This window comes from Excalfactoria chinensis, chromosome 15, assembly GCF_039878825.1.
Source record: "Excalfactoria chinensis isolate bCotChi1 chromosome 15, bCotChi1.hap2, whole genome shotgun sequence".
NCBI classification, from domain to species: Eukaryota; Metazoa; Chordata; class Aves; order Galliformes; family Phasianidae; genus Excalfactoria; species Excalfactoria chinensis.
In genome coordinates, this window is record NC_092839.1 from 8,350,116 (window position 1) to 8,368,729 (window position 18,614).

Consider the following 18,614-nt stretch of genomic DNA (forward strand, 5'->3'; position numbering starts at 1 on the left):
CAAAGAGCTGTGAGCAATGAGAGTGCTGGGAGGGAGGTGAGAAGGGACCTCCCTGACCCCCCTGCAAGGAAGCTGGATACCTGGAAAACAGGCAGGACTGCAGCCTGTCAGTGTGATGTTGGAGGGAATTATGTTTTCTTCATCATACTGCAATTCTTAGAACTGTTTTGCATTTGGAAAGCTGTATTGTTTCTGTAAGGGGAGGGCAAGGAGCAGAGGTATGGCTTGTAGGCATAGGCTTCGGCAGTCCTGTAACCATCATTGCTTTGGGTGCCCTTTCTTTTTGCATATACTTGACTATGAATAATTGTAGTGAAGGAAGCTCAGCTGCCATGTGGAGGATGGCACCCCTCTGTTGTTAGAAAAGTCAGGCAATTGTAAACCCTGCATTTCTCACGAGGTATGAACTGACACTGATGTAAGAATAGCAATATGAAAGTTACAATGAAGCCTCAGTAATGATCTACTGGATTCTATTTTACTGGTGACCTAGAAAATCACTTATGAAATAGCCCATCTTGTCAAGTGTCCTTGATTTTTCAGGGACATGTCTCATTTTGCATCAAGCATCCCCTTTGTCTCAGCTCCATCTGGCAGCCATGGCCTGGGATTACTGCCATTTAGGCAGCAGATAATTGAAGTAGCATTCGTGTGCTGTTTTCTAAAGCACCCCCTTACCTGAACCACTTAAATGGGAATGCTTATAACCATGGTGCCTCACATTACAGCTGGTTCTCCCCAGCACCCCCTGATGTTGATTTCTGCCTTGTGGCATATTAAAGGATTCATCAAGTGAGTTTCTAACAAAGGACCTGCAAAACTTAGCCAAAACCATTTGTGTTTCTCAAATGCGAAGAAGAGCAAAAAGAATTTGGCTTACTCGATAGAAAAATTAACTGGAATGTTGCAATGAGTCAAAGCCAGGTCATATGCCGTACAAAATGGGGCAGCACTGCATCTTTCCTCCCTTTCTGGCTATTTGAATTCGTGTTGTCTTTTGAGTTTTAGGCGCAATATTTAGGATGAAGATATGCTTATTTATTTTCCAGCCTACTAAGGTGCATGTTTCAGTAAAAGCACCGTTTATAAAAAATAGTGTTTTGATGTCTGTTTCCAAAAAGAAGCTTGCAGAAAATGATGTTCCCTCGTATTTCGTATCACAAGGTGACAGACGATTCAGTGAAAAGAAAGTGATCATGAGGGTGTTTGAGGATGAAAGGCGGTATTTTGGGTTTTTTTTTGTGATGAATAAGACAAGGAAGAACTTTTATGTTAGCATAAACATAAATCCTCTCCCTCCCTCCATATATCTAAACAAGGCTCAGGCCAGACAAGCTGTATAATGTTATAATATTCACTGTGTTTTGCTGTGTTTTCCATTGCTGAGCCCATAGGAACTGCAACCATTTTGCTTTACTAATCCCCTACTCCCTTTCTTCCCTCACTTTTTTCCCCTTCTGTTCCATTCCCACAGCCTGTCCCCCCATCAGCTCTTCTGCAGGCTCCGTACGAGGTACAGTATCACATCAAAACCTTTGCTGGCAATGTGCAAACAGTGTCTCATCTCGGGGGGGTGTTGAGAAATATTCAGCAGCTGAGCAAGGTGGAATTCTTTTCCTGCCCTGAGGGAAAGGGGAAAAGTCTCTATCAGGTAAGACCTGAGACCCTTCAAATGCTGACACTGAAGACCACTTTTCAAGCTGAGGGAGAAGAAATGAGAGAGAGCTATGGCCCCAATCTGGAATGGCTGGAGTGTATTCATAGAGTATGGATGACATGGATTCAAGGGCTGTTCAGCCAGGGACTTGACCCTTGTCCTAGCCTTCAGCCAGAGCAATTGCTCTTCTCATCAGAGTTTGGGCTATTACTGGGCGAGTCTGTCTCTGCTGCTTGAGCCATCTGTCTTTATGTGAATAACTGTTCACTAGGTGCAAGACAGAGGATGAATGTGTTGCTTAGGGCACGCACTTGAGGCGTGGTGGGACAGCCTGCTTGCTTCCTTGCTCCAGTGAATATACAAAGAAAAATGCATGCAATGGGATGGGACCAAATGGGGTAGATAGGAAAAGGTGCACTGGGAGACTGAGCTGCAGTGGGTTGCATCAGACACACACGTTGCTTAAGAAAATAATATTGTTATGTTACAATATGGCTATAATTGTGAATTGAGCTCTGTCAGTCTTTACACCATTGTGTTTCCTGCATGTTTTAATGAAATTCCAGTGCCAGGAGCCCCGTGTTGAAGATAAATGGCCCACAAGTGGCTCATTTCTCTTGGATAACTCCCTAATGTGTTGGGCAATGAAAAAAAGTGCTCTCTGGATCAACCTCTATGCAAAATAACCACTCAAGCCAAGCAACTGCAGATTAAAGTAAATGGTGAAGGGGCGAGGGAATCCAAACTGAAAGGACCACATTGTAGTGTAGTTGTATCCCTTCATTTACTGAAGCAGGAGCTATCTCCTTCAACCCGGGCTGCTGCAAACTGAGATAAAGTGAAAAAGAAAGAATAAAAATCCAATTTCAAGATCTTGTCTTACCAAATAGAAAACCGAAATGAGAAAATGACTCAGAGCTTTAATGATGAGCCATGAAAGTGAGATGAAGCTGCATGAGCTGGACAGGCGATGTCAGAGATGTCAGGGAAGAACCTCTCTCTGTGTAGATCACATAAGGAGAGTCAACCTCTGAGTGCCTCATGGAAATAGAGAGAAATGGAAATGCTCGTATTTTAAAGTCCTTCCCCAGTTTTTCTGACTCACATATCAGGAACTTCAGAGCAGAAATGATTCTTCCTGCCAGCAATCTCTGGACAGATTCCACGTCTTTTAAAGATAATATTTTTGCATCTATTGGAAATGAACTTTTTTGAATAATTAAAGAATCACAGAATTTCTCACTCGTTTTTCATTCTGGAAAACGAAATTACGGAAGCCTTCACCTTTTGTATATCTCTTTCCAAGAGGTGATTGCAGCAGTGGATGATGCAGACGTCAACTGTTGCCCTTGGCTGCCGCTTGTGGAATGCAATCCAGTTTTATAGACAGTCTGTGCAGCCTTGCTGATGTCTGTGCTCCTATGTTTTTTTCTCCTGTTGAGGTCTCCATGCTAGCTAGAAGCTCATCCTACCTGCTCTGCCATCCCATTTTTTGTCTTTCCTAACCACCTATTTTTCTGCTTTTCTTTGTTCCAGGATTCAATATGATGGAAGCGTTTGGCTTAGTAGAGAAGGAATATGCCTCCATTAAAGGAGTGGCTATGGAGCCATTCATATTTAGTGGTTCCCGCACCTTCACCCTGTTCAAAGACATTCAGCTAACCCTGAGGACCAGGTGGGAGCAGAGCTGGGACCGACATTGAGCTCATCACGGGTCCCTGTGCTCACACTGCTCACTGATTTGTGTGTGAATGACAAATCCTCTCTGGCATCTTCAAAATGAAATTGTAAAGATTCAGCTAAACTGAACTGCAGGTAGACTGAGAAGAATGCCAGCTTTCCTTAATATATTCAGAAATTAGCCTTGGGTTGATTTTAAGATGGGTATGGAATGAATCTCAGAAGTCAATAGGACACGACGGGGGCATTCATTATTCATTTGTCTGCTGCCAAGTGTTTTCATATGGCGAGGTTTTTCCATTCAGCAGAATCCCTTTCTGCAGCAGAGTTGGTTGCTGTGTTGGATGTAAGGATTATATCATGTACAGACACTGCATGATTCTTTAGGCATTCTGCCCACAACCACGTACGCTTTGGTTATGGCAGTTTGAGGTCATGTCTTCATCTTCAATCCCTCCTCCCAGCATCTCTAGTTTGGAGATAGAGCTCTGCCTTAGTAAATATTGTCTCCTCACTCCTCTCAGCAGCTTGGGCTTTACTTGTTGAGAAGGAATAACCGCTGAGGGCTGTGGCCTGACCCTGTTTTCTCCGTGAGTCCCAGGGGGCCAGGCTGCTCCCATGACCTCACTCATTTTTTATGATAATAAATCAAGAACGATCTGACTCTTGACATTCAGAGCTACTTTGTTTAAAGCCTAATTACTGAGGCTCTGGCTCAGTTTAATCTTAGTTAAAGAAGCAAAGCTTCTTACAGTACACAGAGTGGGAGAGATTCAGAGAGTTCTTTGGTCTAATAGTCCAGAAATTGTGGGCAAGTCCTTTTGTTCAGTTGGCACATATTCCTTTCCAAGGACATCACTCCATCACAAGAGAAATAAGAAGCTGATATTACTTATGAATCAGTCCTGAAATGATGCTTGATGAACTGTGTGCATGCCCGTGCAAATGTCTCGTTTCACATTACAGATGTATTTCAGGCATAACCAATTTGACTTTCCTTGTTGCCTCACTGCATCCTCTCACTGTGCTCCCAGCGCTCTCTGAGGGGTTTGGCAGTGGCTGCAGAGGAAGCTGTGCTGTGCCAGGAGCTGCTGATGGGTTTTGCTGCTTGCCCATGTGTTCTATAGCTGAGCTCAAATTTTGCAGCTGGGCTGTGGGGGCTCTCTGGGAGCTCCATGCTTATCCCTGAAGGGCAATTGATTTCTGCCAAGATTTACCCTGGGGTACGTGACCACCATTCCTCTTCCTTTGGGAAAGGTTGCTTGGGAAGAGTTTTGGAGCCTGCCAGTATGTCTGATCTTTAGTAAGCTCTGTTGTGAAGAGCACGAGAGCTGCTTGTGGTGCTCCCTGGAGCAGCTCTAGCAGTGATGGGCTGACACTGCCTCCTCTACCAGGATGCAGCACTCAGCTCAGGCACTAACAGCCTGAGAAGGATGCACAGCATAAGGCTGGGCTCTCTCTCATGGCGTATGGTGTTCAGACTGCATGGGTGAAGGTTTCTAGGCTCTTCTTGAGAGACCCTTCTAGTTAGATATTAGGAGGACGTTTTTTACACAGAGGGTGGTGACGCACTGGAACAGGTTGCCCAAGGAGTTTGTGGATGCCCCATCCGTGGAGGCATTCAAGGCCAGGCTGGATGTGGCTTTGGGCAACCTGGTCTGCTGGTTGACAATCCTGCACGTAACAGGGGGTTGGAACCAGATGATCATTTTCCTGTCCTTTTCAGCCCAAGCCATTCTGTCATTCTATATTGCTCTTGAATGTTATATCTGGCATTTGTTGCTTTCAGCCACCAATGCTTCCTTGGCTTGTCTCATTCCAGCGATGTCCACCTCTTTACCATCTCACCCGAGCACACCATAAGCATCCTCCTGCGCCTCCTGCCCGACACCCCCAAGGAGCCCTTTGCTGTGTGGCAAATAACTGATGAGGACTTCCAGCCCCTCCTTGGTGTTAACCTTGACCGTAAGGTTTCATGTTGAATGTGTTACATTCAGGTATCTGCTAACGTTTCTGCAGGCAGCAGACCTCGTTTTGGGGTTCACTTGGGAAGTGTGGTGGGTTTATGGGCTTTATTGTGCAGCTGCAGTTTTGGGCCAACATTATGTTTTAAAGGCTTCCTAATGCAATTAAAAGCTGTGTTTTCATTGTTGTTCTACTTCTAGCGTACTCCTTATTTTTAGCTGTTATTTTTGTTTTCCATTGTTTAGAAATATTTGATTGCAATACATGAGGTTTTTTCACAATGCTTAAGCCTGTTTATTTTCTGTTGCTCGGTATGTGGGTGAAATCAAACTCTCTTTGAATTCTAAAAGCTGTTATTTGTCCTATTTTCCCTGTAGCCAATAAGAAAACCTTGACCTATTTTAATCATGACTACAAGGCTGATTTGCAGGAAGTCTCCTTTGACCAGCAGGAAGTGAAGAAGATATTCTATGGGAGCTTTCATAAGGTCCTTATCAATAAAGGGAGAAATGTAGCTCACGATCTCATCCATTCCGAGACTATTGTGCCATCAATGTGTATTGTTCAAAGCGAGGAGTGATTATAAGCGCTTTGCATCCAGATTGCTAGGGAGCCAGTGAACCTTTTTCATATGCTGAACGTTTTAATTGCAGACCTTACAATTATATAGGTTCATCCTATGCGTGTGACATCTTTCCCACAAATTGATTGCTTCTTAGAATGCGCTGCATGTTTATGCATTTTTAAAGCGCGAATGAGGATGGGTAAATTATAGTCACATGTGGTGGCCATCATTTTTACATATAATATGTGGTAACAATGTGAAATGGCATCAAAATAACGTACACAGACTGTGTACTAAGTGGCTTCCTTTCACAAGGTGTGCATTTGCCATTTCAGTACTTACGGGTATCACACGGTCAGATATTTGCTTCACTAAAGATACAGCCTCCCTGCACAAATGGTGTAATTTACTGGATGGGAGCAATTTATAGACTGTGCGCTCCTCCAAATCCTTCCCCTTTATTATTTCCATCCTCAACCAGTTTATTTATGGGCATGTGCCCTTGTTCCTTTCTAGTGTGGTGTGTTGGTCCCCATGACACCCATATGAGCAGTGAGCTCTTTCTATCAGTATTTATGTTATTCAGCTGTTTCTGAGAACTGAATTGCTCAGAACTGGGACTCCAAAAAGGTTTTGCCCAAGGAGAGCTGAGCTATAGTAGGGAACCAGCAGGGAAGAGCATGGTGCTGCTCATGGAAGCCACATCATGTGTAGTAATGCCAGCACCAATCTGGGAACTGGGCAGAAGGTGTTTAAAAGCTCCCTGGCCCCATTGCAGAGGTCCAACCTTGGTCTTCCCGTGCAGGTGCACCTTGCAGTGAGTCTTTTCAAGATCAAGCTCTATCTGGACTGTAAGAAAATAGCAGAGAGACCCATCAACACCGTTGGCAGCATCTCCACTGCTGGCTTCATCATGCTGGGAAAAGTGACACGGACCAGAGGGCCCAGGAGTGGATCAGCATCGGTGAGTGCCCGGAGGTGCCTGCTTTGGAAATTGGGGGGGTTAAATGGGAAGCTAGTTGGGCAGATGGAGAGCTGTGCCATCCTCACAGTCTTTACTCTGACAGCCTCCAACAGCAGCTGTGACACAGGGCTGTGTGCTGATCCCACTGATCTCTGTGAGTTAATGAGCTTTCCTGGCACAGGGATTCTCCTCCTCACCTTCTACCTGGTTTGGGGGTCTGGGCTCAAGGTCCAATACTGAATGCTGGAAGCACAGACCCTGCCCTAACAGGCAGCAGCAGGCAGCAGGTATAGGCAACTGCTTTGGAAGAGAAGGTTGTGCCGTCAGCTCCCACTGAGTGGCACTGGGAAATGTTGGGTTTGGAGGTGCCTCAATCTCCTTTTTTCTTGGGCTTGGCAAATGGCGGCCAAATACTCTTCAGTACAGAGGCTCCTTGTCAGCTGCTGTATGAATTAAAGCAGCCTGATGCTCGGTGCCAGCCTGCAGGTACATCCCTGGTGCACTGCACAGCAACCTGCAAGAGGACAGAGCAAAGGAAGCGTGGGCTCTGTGCTGTGCCATGCATCACCCAAAAGGCAAAACCACCCCTGCATGGCATTGCCCAGGAGCCTGCTGCCATGCTTCCTCCACAAAACAGGAATGTTAAACATGTGCAGAATGAGGAGGAATTGCTCGGTGAGACTGTAGGAAATCATTCATGACTGTGAAGCTTTTACTCCTGGGTTCTGCTTTTAGGCCTGAAATTCTAGGGGGAAACAGTGCAGCCACTGATTTACAACTTCCCTTGTCTCAAAGCAGTGCAGTAAGAACAGTTTGTTCCATCCCCAACTGGCTGGTCCTGCAAAGCACAATGCAAACATATGAGGTGCACCAGGGAAAAGTGGGCACTGGAATCACCTGTGAGCAGTAGTGACATATGACAAACAAGGGCACAATGGGATTCAAGCAGTATTTTCTAAATAAGTGCTGTGGCAGTTCAGATGGATCACAAGCCTGTCAGAAAAGAGCCCGAGCTTCCTCTCTCCCTCCCAAACTCTCCTTGCTCACAGCTCAACCAGACAGATGCAGCTGACTAATGAGCAGCTTCACGCTGCCTCTGCTCCTATTGCTTTTCAAGCCCAGCATAAGGCTCACGTCCTCCATAGCTCTGCTGCCCTTGAGAAGATGGAGCATCTTATTATTGCTTATCACGGAACCTCGTTTAATTTGAGATATCTTTAAATACTGCTTGATCGAGGGGGCTCACCTGTATCTGTGATGCGCTCCTCAGCTGTGCAGCTGAGCACGCATGGAGCAGAATTAAAAACAGAGGAGAAATGGTGCTAAGGGGAGCAAAAAATAAACCCCCCAAAAACCTCTCTGACTCATCTTCTGTTTTTTGGTTTGCTTTGTGCAATGTGTGCTTCTGTGTTCATCACAGAGGAGGCGGTTGGGAGGGATGTGGTGTAGGCAGGAGGGGTTCCTGGGAGGGAACACAGCTCTCTTGGGAGCTGCTGCCACTTTTCCTCTTAGGTACATTCCTCTGAAGGGGGAAATGCAGACAGCGAAGTTTGTTTTCACATTTTGGCAGTGCTGAAGCCCAATTAAAATCAGAGAGGCAGCTTTTGCAGGGGTGAGGCTGCAGGGTGTCTTAGCAAGGCGCAGAGCTGCGGCTGCTTTGTGTTTCATGGCTTTTTTTGGTGCAATTGCAGTTGGGACCACATGGAGAGTCTGTCAAACCACCACTAAACATTATTTTTAGCACATGGTGAGCTTTGGCAGTGCAGCCTGTGTGCCAGTGTCACCTCATTAAACCCTCTTCTCTTCCTCACAGTTCCAGCTGCAGTCATTGCAGGTTGTGTGCAACAGCTTAGGGGCGGAGGAGGACCAATGCTGTGATCTTCCTGCCTTGGTAAGATGATGAGAGGTTCTGTGCTGGGTGGGATGAAGCTGGGCATGGTGGCACAGGAGTGACGCCATAAATCTTTTTCATAGACAAGAAGGAAACCACTCTTTTCTCATTTCTTGGGAATGTGTCTTGCTGTCTTTGCAGAGGGATGAGGAGAGCTGCCCCACCATAGCTCCTGCCTGCTCCTGCACTTCTGGTCGCCCGGGCTTGCCAGGTCCTCCAGGTCCCCCTGTAAGTTCACCCTTTGCACATATTGCATGTCTTATTTCATACTGTTTGTGCACCTCAGCTCCATGGGGCTCTGTCACCCGTCTCCTGCCTTAACACCAGGCTAAAGCAGTTCCTCCTTGCCCAGCACAGACCCCAGAGCTTTGTTTCACTGTGCACGCTGTGGCATTTTGGGAGTGCAACAGCTGCAGCTGGGAGCAGGCTGAGCGTGCCTGAGTGCTGCATTAATCCTCTTAGGAGGGAAGGACGGGACACCTCAGTGTGTGTGTGTGCACGCAGAGATTTCATGGATCAGCGGCTCTGAAACTCTTTGTAAATGACAGGAAAAAAAAAAGCTCCAAACATACAAAATCTAGATTCTCTGTTAAGCAGGAAGGCCGATAAGTGTCTGCACAAGTGGGTGGTGTATTGAGAAAAGGGACTTTGGGGGAAGTGGTAAGAGGCAGTAAGAATACAGCATGCTGCAGGAAGTGTTCCAGATAGTCGCTATGAAGTGGTTATCCAAAAACAACCCACAACCCCACATTTTGGAAATGTTGAGAAGAAAGTGTTATGTGCAACATAACAACAGCCAAATCTGACAGCCTGTCCAGAGTACCCCATTTTGGCCACTCCTGGTGCTTTACTCCTGGAATCATAGAATGGTTTTGTGTGGGAAGGGACCCTTAAAGCTCATTCCCCCTGCAGTGAGCAGGGACATCACAGCTCCATCAGAGCCCCTCCAGTATGACCTTGAGTGTCTCCATCACTGGAGCATCCACCACCTGTCTGGGCAATCTGTGTCAGTGTCTCACCGGCCCCATTATAAAAGCCTTTTTTCCTTATATCCAAACTAAATCTCCCCTCTTTTATTTTGGAACCATCTCCCCATGTCCTGTCACACAGACCTTGCTCAAGAGCCTGTCTGCTCCTTTCTTACAGCCCTGCTGTAGATACTGAACTGAGGAACGCTGCGGCTCTCCTTGCTCAAGTGAGGAGGCTCCAGCAAACTGCTCACATTGCTGTGGTTTCACTGTGACTTCAGTGCCACGATTTGCAGGCTCCTCATTGCAGAGTAATTACACGCTCATTCCGGTGGAAGTTTAATTACTCAGCGCACTCCACTATCGCAGTGTGCTTCAATATCCTAAGTGCATAATTAGCAGCTTGCGTTGCCCTGTGGTTTAAACATCTCTGCAGTACTACTATTTAAAAAGCAGGATCCAAGCATTAGAGAAAATACAGCTCTGACACACAGCAGTATCCCCACACCATCAAACCCTTGCTAATTTGCTGCCCTTACAAGAGCACTCACTGCTACTTGTTAAAGTCCTGTCACTGAAGGCTGGCAAGGCTGTGTCGTTGTCCTTAATGGGTATTTTTGACCAGACTCAAATGAAATGAGCTTCTGGATGCTTCTGGAACCACCTTTTCCAAAGCTCCCTTAATTCTTATCCCAAATCCATTGTGTTTTGTTTTGTTTTACCATCAAGAAGAGAATCTTTCAGATTAAGATCATGTGGTATTTTAAGTTCACAAGTTCACGTGGCACTGGTTTGTGCCAGAAGATTATTTCTCTCTCTGATCCAGCAGTTCTGCAGATGCTGAGCTGGGTCTCCTCAGCACTGCTTGCTGGCCCTCATCTCAGAGTCTATCCCTTCTCCGGGGTATTGCAAACACCAGACCTGTCCCAAAGGACAGCAGGCAGGATCCTCTCCCTAATTCTTCTCTATCTTCATATGTGGTGTGGTCCCTTCCCCACTGGCTGCCCCAGCATGGATTTACTGGGAAGTTGGAGGGAGGAGGTTGAAGATGTTGAACTTCATTTCTCCTTGCTGTAGGTGATGTGGTTTCATGGAGAGGCCATGCTGTCCTTTTCTGTCCCTCTTTCCCCTTTGCTGGATGACTCAATTTATTTCTCCTTGCCCCTATTTCCTGCTAGTTGTCTGGAGGGATATCTTCCATCATGCATATAGCAAAAGGCACCAGTGTCCTTCTGACACCTGTTTGCACTGCTGTAAGGATTATGATGTTAATAACAGCAGCTCTATGTCTCACTGGCAGGGCAGCCCTGGGAGGAGAGGACCACAAGGTGATCAGGGGGATCCGGGCCCCAAGGTGAGTCCTGGAGCTCCTTGGGAAGTCGTGCATTGAGAAGAATGGGATCACATTATTAATTAAACACTCAATTGGACTCTGGAAATTGGAGTGATGGGCTTGATGAAGCTGAATTAATACAAATTTTGTGGTCAGCAATGTTCTTGGAAGCAGCCTTGATGGAAAATGGTTGGTCTTGGCACAGCCTTGTCATTTTTTCCTATCAAAGATGCATCTAAACTTTATACCTGAAAGGCTGCTGAAGTTGCTGGAGACCTCCCACTGTCCTGACTTCATCTTGAATCCCATAGATGGTTCATGCTGACTCAGGCCATGCAGTTCAGGCCTTGTGGAGGGCAGGCTCTAATTGCTTTCTTTCTTTGATTTCATATCTTTGGCTTTAGGGTGAACCAGGCCCACCTGGAAAAGTGGGACCAGCAGGTCCTAGTGGCCAGCAAGGCTCCCCAGGTTCCCAAGGAATCACGATTCAGGGCCCTGTGGTATGTCATCTCTTCTATTACCTTTCTTCATCTCTTGCTCTTTGCAGTTGGAACACGTCTCGGAAATTGGTGTCACAACAAAACCCCCAAACCTGGTCTGTGTATTGACATCATCCTCATTAACAGCTAGACAGCTGCACTAGAGAGATGATAATAATTTTTTCATGGTGATGAGTCCTTACATTCAGTCATTTTGGCAAAGGACTGCTTTTGTCCAGACTGTCCCTTGTGTACCTCTAATGAAAACAAGCCCAGTGCAGTCTTCAGGCACGTCTCTTTACAGTGATCATCATTACTTGGCAAGGAGTGGAGGTGGAGGCTGCTGCACGCGTGTCTGGCTTGACAGAATCCCCATGAACGTGCTGTTGCTGCAAAGCTCCCTGCATAGCATCACAGGGAGCAGCAGCAGTGTGGGGTGTGCTGCAGTGTTTAATTGTGTGCTTCCATTTTAATCCAAGGGGCCACCAGGTATTAAAGGAGAGAAAGGAGACACTGGAAGTCCTGGCATGCAGGTAATGGTAGACATCTTCCTTTTAATTGTATCACAGAATTGTCCATTTCTCTCAGTAATTAATTAAAGCAAGACTGAAAAGCCATAGCATTGTTCCCTACTGCCTTGTCATTTCCCTTGCTACAAGATGAAGCAGGACAATGATAAACAGACATCAACTTTACCAGCAGTTCTGATTTACAGGGCATTCCTGGCGTGCAGGGAGCTCCAGGCAGAGATGGTCTTCAAGGTGCAAAGGTAAAATACATGTCACCCCTCAGTTTTCTCACAGTGCTGCCTAAAACCCAAATTGGATCCAAAAATCCAGCTCTCCTAAATGCACTCGGGGCATAAGTGAATGATATTTTCACAAATCTGGAAGAAATGGAAGGAAAAAAAAGGATCATCTCATGTTTGACCAAATCTGCATGGCTGACCAGGTGCTAATCTTCTTGCCTGCTTGGCAGATATATTTTTACCCATTGCTGGCAAGCTCCCATTAAAAGCGGCACAGGGAGAAACCACCTCACTGCTTACTATGTCTCCCTTGTTGAGTCCCCTTGTTAATACTGGACTGGACTTGGTTTTGCAGGGGGTGAGGGGACTGGAAGGCACAGCTGGGCCCCCAGGACCTCCTGGACCAAGGGTGAGTACAGGAGCAATGTGGATCTGTTTGAAATCTCTTCCTCAGAAGGAGCTTGGGGTTACTGCTGACCTGCTGTCATCCAGAGGTGTCTGGGCAAACTCTCTTCTTGGGCTGTCACAGGGAATAGCCTCACACAGGTTGCAGAAATCCACTTTCTCTGTCATTGACTCACACCTCTTAAGAAAAACAAACAGAAAAGCCTTCAGCTTGCCTCTTGGAGGCAACTTCTGCTTTGATCCAGCACGGAGATGTGTGTTTTGCTACCCTTGCTTTCCTGGCTCATCAGAGTGAAGCCAGTTGGAGACAGAGGAAGCAGACAGTATAAAAGATCCCAAATACCAGTTCCTACATGTGCTACCAGGGCCATAAGCTGGGTACATTTGCATTCTCTCGTGCCCAGGACATCACAAACAGAACTTTAAGATGTGCTGGTTTACATTCACTGGCCACTTTAATGGCACAGCCTTACCAGTTCTGTGTAAACATGGAATTTGGCTTTAGATGATGGATAGAAGACCTGATAGTTGGAAGTTCTCACTGCTGAGTTATATGGAGTTTGGCAGTCCTAAATAGTGTAAAATAGAAACTGTTTACTGCTGCATTTGCATTGAATCCCATAGCAGCTGTGGTGAGGTATCTGTAGTGAGGGCCACATTCAGCTCCTGACTTGGACTTGGTTATCCTGGCGAGACGTGGAGCCAGGACTGAACATCAGCTTTTGAAACATGAGGAAAGCACTGCAACCTTTGGACCAGGCTCTGAAAGATGGCCTGGTGCTGCCTTAAAGTCTTCTTTCATTTTCCACTGATCAGAAGATTTGCTAATCTCCATTGAGCTTAAACGTAACAGCTGAAAGAACTACAAAAGAAAGTATTTCTAGTGTATTTTTGCCTTGTTTTTTTTGCCTTCCCTTTCTGGCTCCAAAGGGCACAGAAACTTTGCAAAGAAGAGATAACCAAAGAAGGCACTTTCCACTCTCTAATCTACAGTTGCTATTGTAAAGACTTAGCAGCAAAACACAGGTCTTCAGGGGGGATAAAAAAATGCATGATATTAGCAGGCTGAAGAATAGGGTTATGCTCCAGGCTGTGCCTAAATCTGAATGTGTAACAAAGGATCTAAAGCCAGTAGGCTAAAAATCACATTGCAAGTTTGTTGGCAAAACTCAGCTTTGCTGGCTTGATGGTAGCTGAGACGGTAATAGGAAATGATGTGAAGATGACTCATACGTGATTCGCTCTTAACATTGTGCTCATGGCTGGATGAGGTACTGACATAAAGCTTAAGGCTGCTGTGCTCTTGCTGGAGTCCTCCAAGCTTAAACTGCTGGTGCTCCTGGAGCTGCAAGGAGATGTCAAACAGAAAAAGAACAGCAGTGAGAAGTGTCCGGACTTTCATCTGTGTCTTTTAATTGGTGTCTGCAGGGTTTCCAAGGAGTGACAGGCTCCCGGGGGAGCAGTGGAGAGAAGGGACCTCCAGGTGATGTTGGACCAACAGTAAGTGACTGAGTGCAGGTCTTGGAGAAGGCCAAGGCATGAAATCATTGCTATAAGCAAGCTGCTCCCATGGTAGTTCTTCCTCAGCATCTGAAGGAGAATTTAAATTCACACTCGCCCTTCATATGGATGTGCAAATACTGAGTTTGTTTCTGTGGAATATCTGCATTCTTGTTGATGGTATTCCAGCACCTTAAGCACGAACAGAAAATATTCCTATGAGCTCACAGGTCAAGGGAAGTACAAGTGTGTGGGAAACAAACTTTGGGCTCCACATAACCTACGTCCCCACTGGCCTTCTGCTTTCTCCTCCTCTCCCTAGACTGTGACGTTTCCTTTTGTTTTCCTTGCAGGGACTACCAGGTCCAAAAGGAGAAAGAGGAGAGAAAGTGAGTTTTCCTGGTTACTGTACATCAAGCACTCGAAAGAGTGGATGTGGTAAATCTGCTTGGCAAGCCATGCTTATATGTGAAGATGTTTTCAGTACAGAATAACATAATGTACCAAGGCCTCGTTGCTTTCTGCTCACCTGCACTGGCTGTTCTGACAGGTCTGAATAATGAGCTGCTTAGTACCAATTGTAGTAGCAAAGAAGAAAAGCCAATTGAAAATCTATTCTTTGCTGAGAAGTCAAAAACAAAACCATTCGGCTTCACTGAGGGTTTGTTTTGTTTTGTTTTAAATGTGTGGCAGTAAAGCTGGGACTCGCTTCTAACAAACCTGTGCCACACTCAGGTACAGAGCCCTCAAGGTCAGGAGAGTAATGCTGTCTGTGATGCTTTATTGTCAGAGGAGGTTTTGTTCTTCTTGACTTACGGTTAAAAAGAAATCCTGTGTTTTTTCTAGGAGTCCAAGTCCGCTTGCCAAGATTGAGTTAAGTGAATTAAGCTTCAGACAGGCACAAGTTGCTTTTCACAGACGGCTTTTCTCCTTTTGTTTCAAGTGAATACCCCGGCACTATAATTTTTAACACCGTCCTCCTTCCATTTCCAACAGCTTTTCCTATTTTATTCTTTCTTTTTTTCTTCTTCTTTTCAGTGGAACTTTCCTTTTTTCTTCCCTTGGATGTTGTTCCAAGCTTTTGTTTCAGCTTGGTGATCTGCACGGTGGTCCACACAGAGATGTACAGTTTAGAAATGGTTCTGGAAGCACCCAGGGTCTTAGCTATGAATTTTCATCAAGAGGCTCAGCCTTCATTTTTAAAGCAGCCTTTTGCATTTTTGTCCCCATGTTGCAAAAGAAAAACCTCAGATGTCGTTTATTTAGAGTTCAATAAGGATAAGAATCAACATTCATAAAAGATTGAGACAAAGATAGGATATTGTAACATCTGATCGCGTTAAATGTTTTACATATCACAGAATATTGAGTTATACATTGCCTATCTGTTGTGATGAAAGTTGAGAGGGAAATTTACTCTCCTTTTTTTGGTAGCTCCAGTAATTATATCAGTTCAGTCTAGGCTTTTTGATGTGTAGGAGAAAAGCAATTATTGATGCTTCCCTATTACAATTTTATGGCTTTGGAGCTTTGTAATAAATAAATCAAGAAAATGCATTTTATAGCAATTAATGTCTCAGTAACACAGGCTGACACGAAGAAAGGGCAGAAAGCTATCCTGCATTGTGATATTGATCCTTTCTAAAAGATGTCAATGAAGACATGAATACTTCCTTTTCTAAATGAGAATTGTAATGCTTCATTTTAGGGGGAACCACAGTCCTTGGCCACAATTTACCAGCTCGTTAGCCAGGCTTGTGAGCGGATGATCCAGAGTGAGTATAATCACCCTGAGCTTGTTTTGATGCTTCTCCAGCAGCAGTGGACAAAAGCACAGGGGAAGATGGCATTGAGCTGTACTAAGCCATGGATCCCCTCTTTCCTGTGCAATGCCGAGCATGGTCCCACCACATTGTCCTATCCATTGGGTGGTTTTAGCACTAAGACTTTTGTGCCCTTGCAAATGTTCCTTTCTGTCTTGCTTTCTCAGGTCATGTGTTGAAATTTGACTCATTCATTCATCAACATGCAAGGAAGCCGGTTCCCATTTGGGAAGAAAAACTGAAGCCAGGAGAGCCAGGATCGCCAGGTCCTCCAGGTCCTCCTGGGAGCAATGGAGAAAGAGGAGAAAATGGCATCCCTGGTCAGACAGGAAAAGATGGGTATCCTGGAGAAAGAGGTATGGGCAGAAGTGCTTATAGGCATGTTCACTTCAGCACGTAGGAAGAGCCTGGTGGGGAGGCAGCAGTGAAGATCCACTTGTCTGTGTTCTTTGATTAGGTGCCCCAGGACCCAAGGGAGAAAAAGGAATGGCTGGAATCAATGAGGAAGGGATCCAAGGACCCAGAGGAAGAACAGGTAAATACTATCTCTCTGTACTGACCACATGGGGCTGCCAGATTCAAAGCTTCTTCAGCCTTAGGGCCACTGTGCTGCAACTCCCCACCACAGCACTTGAGACAGTTCCTTTCTGCTCAGATATGAGACCGTTCCTCTCTTCTTTGGTATCCATTTTTAGGAAATGATGAATTTTAAAGACCTGAGGTACATCCAGAGAATTTTATTGTATTTTTTGCATGCAAGACCAGGTGCTCAGGAGATAGAAACTCTTCAAAAATTCAGCTCATGGAACACAAGAGTTTTTTGAGTAATCTGTTAGGATTTGCTGTGCTCTTCCATCCTGATCCTTTTAACTTGAAGTCGAAGCGAAGTTTACCACTGACTGTGGAGTCACAAAAACAGTGACTCTGAAATGGATCCCAGAATTAAGGTGATTTTCTGCATTGACTCATAGGTGGGCTTTCTTGTAACCAGCTAGGCAAGCTAGGTACCTTTAAGGCCAAATAGAAGACCTCTAGTTACCAAGATTCCAATTCTTTCCCCCCCAAATAAACAGTAGTCAGAAAATGAATTGCCATGTAGAATGGGGAAAGTACAGAAGTGTTACAGTGAAGGTGTAGGTGTGCTGTGGCTTACAGCTTCTTCTTTAGGCCCACCAGGAGAAGTTGTGCTGGGGAAACCAGGCCCAAAGGGCTACCCTGGAAACACCGGTCCTCAAGGTTTTCCTGGTATCAGAGGACAGCCTGGGCAGCCTGGATACTCAGGGGGCTGTGATGTCTCTGGATGTTATGGGCCAGGTAGAAGAGGTAAGTCTTGATAAGTTAAATGTGAAAGTTATATTTTAGAGTTCTTTGCTCTACTTCCCTTGAACTAGGGAGGAACCTTTGTTCATCCTTCAGGCACTGTCAATCCTCCTTTGTCAGAGCCTCCTTTGCAAAGCAATCAGGATGATTCATCTGCAATTAGCCTATTAATGTGGATAACAGCCAGCTCAATTGGCTACTCCTCAGCCGTCCATCATAGATTAACACATAATTGCAGTAGTAGTGGAGCAGGTGGAGTTATCTTCAGTCCTTAATGCCCCTGACAATGTTTCCATAGTGGATAGAGAGGATTATCTCAGTTCCTGCATATGTATTCCATGGAGGCTCAAAAATTCCTGGGAAAATGAACTTGCTGGCACCGGACAAAAGATTTTAAAGGGGAAAGAATTCATTCTGCAGCATTCCTTCTCAGTACTGCTTTACTCTGGTTTATTCTCTTGCTCACCTCACTCTCTTGCTTCACCTCATTTCCATGCACAGATTTCATCCCCTGATTGCCAACATGAAAGCAGCTGAGGACAGTTCTCTGCCCTGGAAATCTCTGGGTAAAAGCTCCAAGAGAAGCAGCAACCCGAACATCAAATGTGTTTGTGCTTTTCTTATTTCCCACTATGTCTATATGGACATATCAATCAAATGAAGCCAATATTGAAACCAATATAAAAACCACCAAACCAGCCTGATGAATCTCAGCTATCTGCTGTTTTTCAGTGCCGGACACCTGCAGTATTCAAACTCACATTGCATGTCCCACAGCAAGGCATACAGCCAGAGCTGCAGGCTGATGGACTTGTAAGAAAAAGAAATAATGTGTGGAAATGCTCAGAAATAACAGATTTTTGCCCATTTGTCTGCTTGTGGTTTATTTTTGTCACTTGTTATTCTGCATCCCCAGCACAGAGAGAAACAGCACCTCATGCCCAAAGATGCGAAAATCCACTGGAGCAAAATAGCGTTTTCTGTTGGTTGACAAGGTAACAAAACCTAGCACCATTTGGGCTGTTTCTACTTTTGGTGAATGGCTGATGGCTTTCTGGCAGTGGTGCTCTGTGCAAAAGCACTGCAGTCAGTGCGATCGTCTTCCTGTGATGTGACAAACCCCACCTGCAGCCTTGGGGTCTGATAAGGACCCTAGGTCAGACAGGGCACAGCTGTGCACTGCGAGGAGCTGGAGATCAACCCAATGGCCTTTCCTACCTTTATTTCCTGTGACCTGATGGGCCGCTTTGCATTTTATCAGGTAGAATATTGAATTGCTCCAAGTCTCACTTATCCATCTAACACAGAGGTAATTG

General features: G+C 45.4%; 1 protein-coding gene across 1 annotated transcript in view; it reads left to right on the plus strand.

Annotated features, from left to right (window-relative positions):
* Positions 1-18,169, plus strand: part of COL20A1 (collagen type XX alpha 1 chain) — a 40,764-nt gene extending 22,595 nt beyond the window's left edge. The window contains exons 22-40 of the mRNA XM_072350061.1: positions 1,475-1,513; positions 3,194-3,332; positions 5,160-5,302; positions 5,680-5,789; positions 6,673-6,831; positions 8,645-8,722; positions 8,864-8,950; positions 10,991-11,044; positions 11,428-11,523; positions 11,982-12,035; positions 12,218-12,271; positions 12,606-12,659; positions 14,084-14,155; positions 14,509-14,544; positions 15,864-15,930; positions 16,146-16,334; positions 16,436-16,513; positions 17,146-17,301; positions 17,800-18,169. Coding sequence (XP_072206162.1) covers positions 1,475-1,513; positions 3,194-3,332; positions 5,160-5,302; positions 5,680-5,789; positions 6,673-6,831; positions 8,645-8,722; positions 8,864-8,950; positions 10,991-11,044; positions 11,428-11,523; positions 11,982-12,035; positions 12,218-12,271; positions 12,606-12,659; positions 14,084-14,155; positions 14,509-14,544; positions 15,864-15,930; positions 16,146-16,334; positions 16,436-16,513; positions 17,146-17,301; positions 17,800-17,813 — 1,679 coding nt within the window. The 3' untranslated portion in view covers positions 17,814-18,169. The remainder of the gene's footprint in view (positions 1-1,474; positions 1,514-3,193; positions 3,333-5,159; positions 5,303-5,679; positions 5,790-6,672; positions 6,832-8,644; positions 8,723-8,863; positions 8,951-10,990; positions 11,045-11,427; positions 11,524-11,981; positions 12,036-12,217; positions 12,272-12,605; positions 12,660-14,083; positions 14,156-14,508; positions 14,545-15,863; positions 15,931-16,145; positions 16,335-16,435; positions 16,514-17,145; positions 17,302-17,799) is intronic.
* The last annotated feature ends 445 nt before the right edge of the window (positions 18,170-18,614 follow it).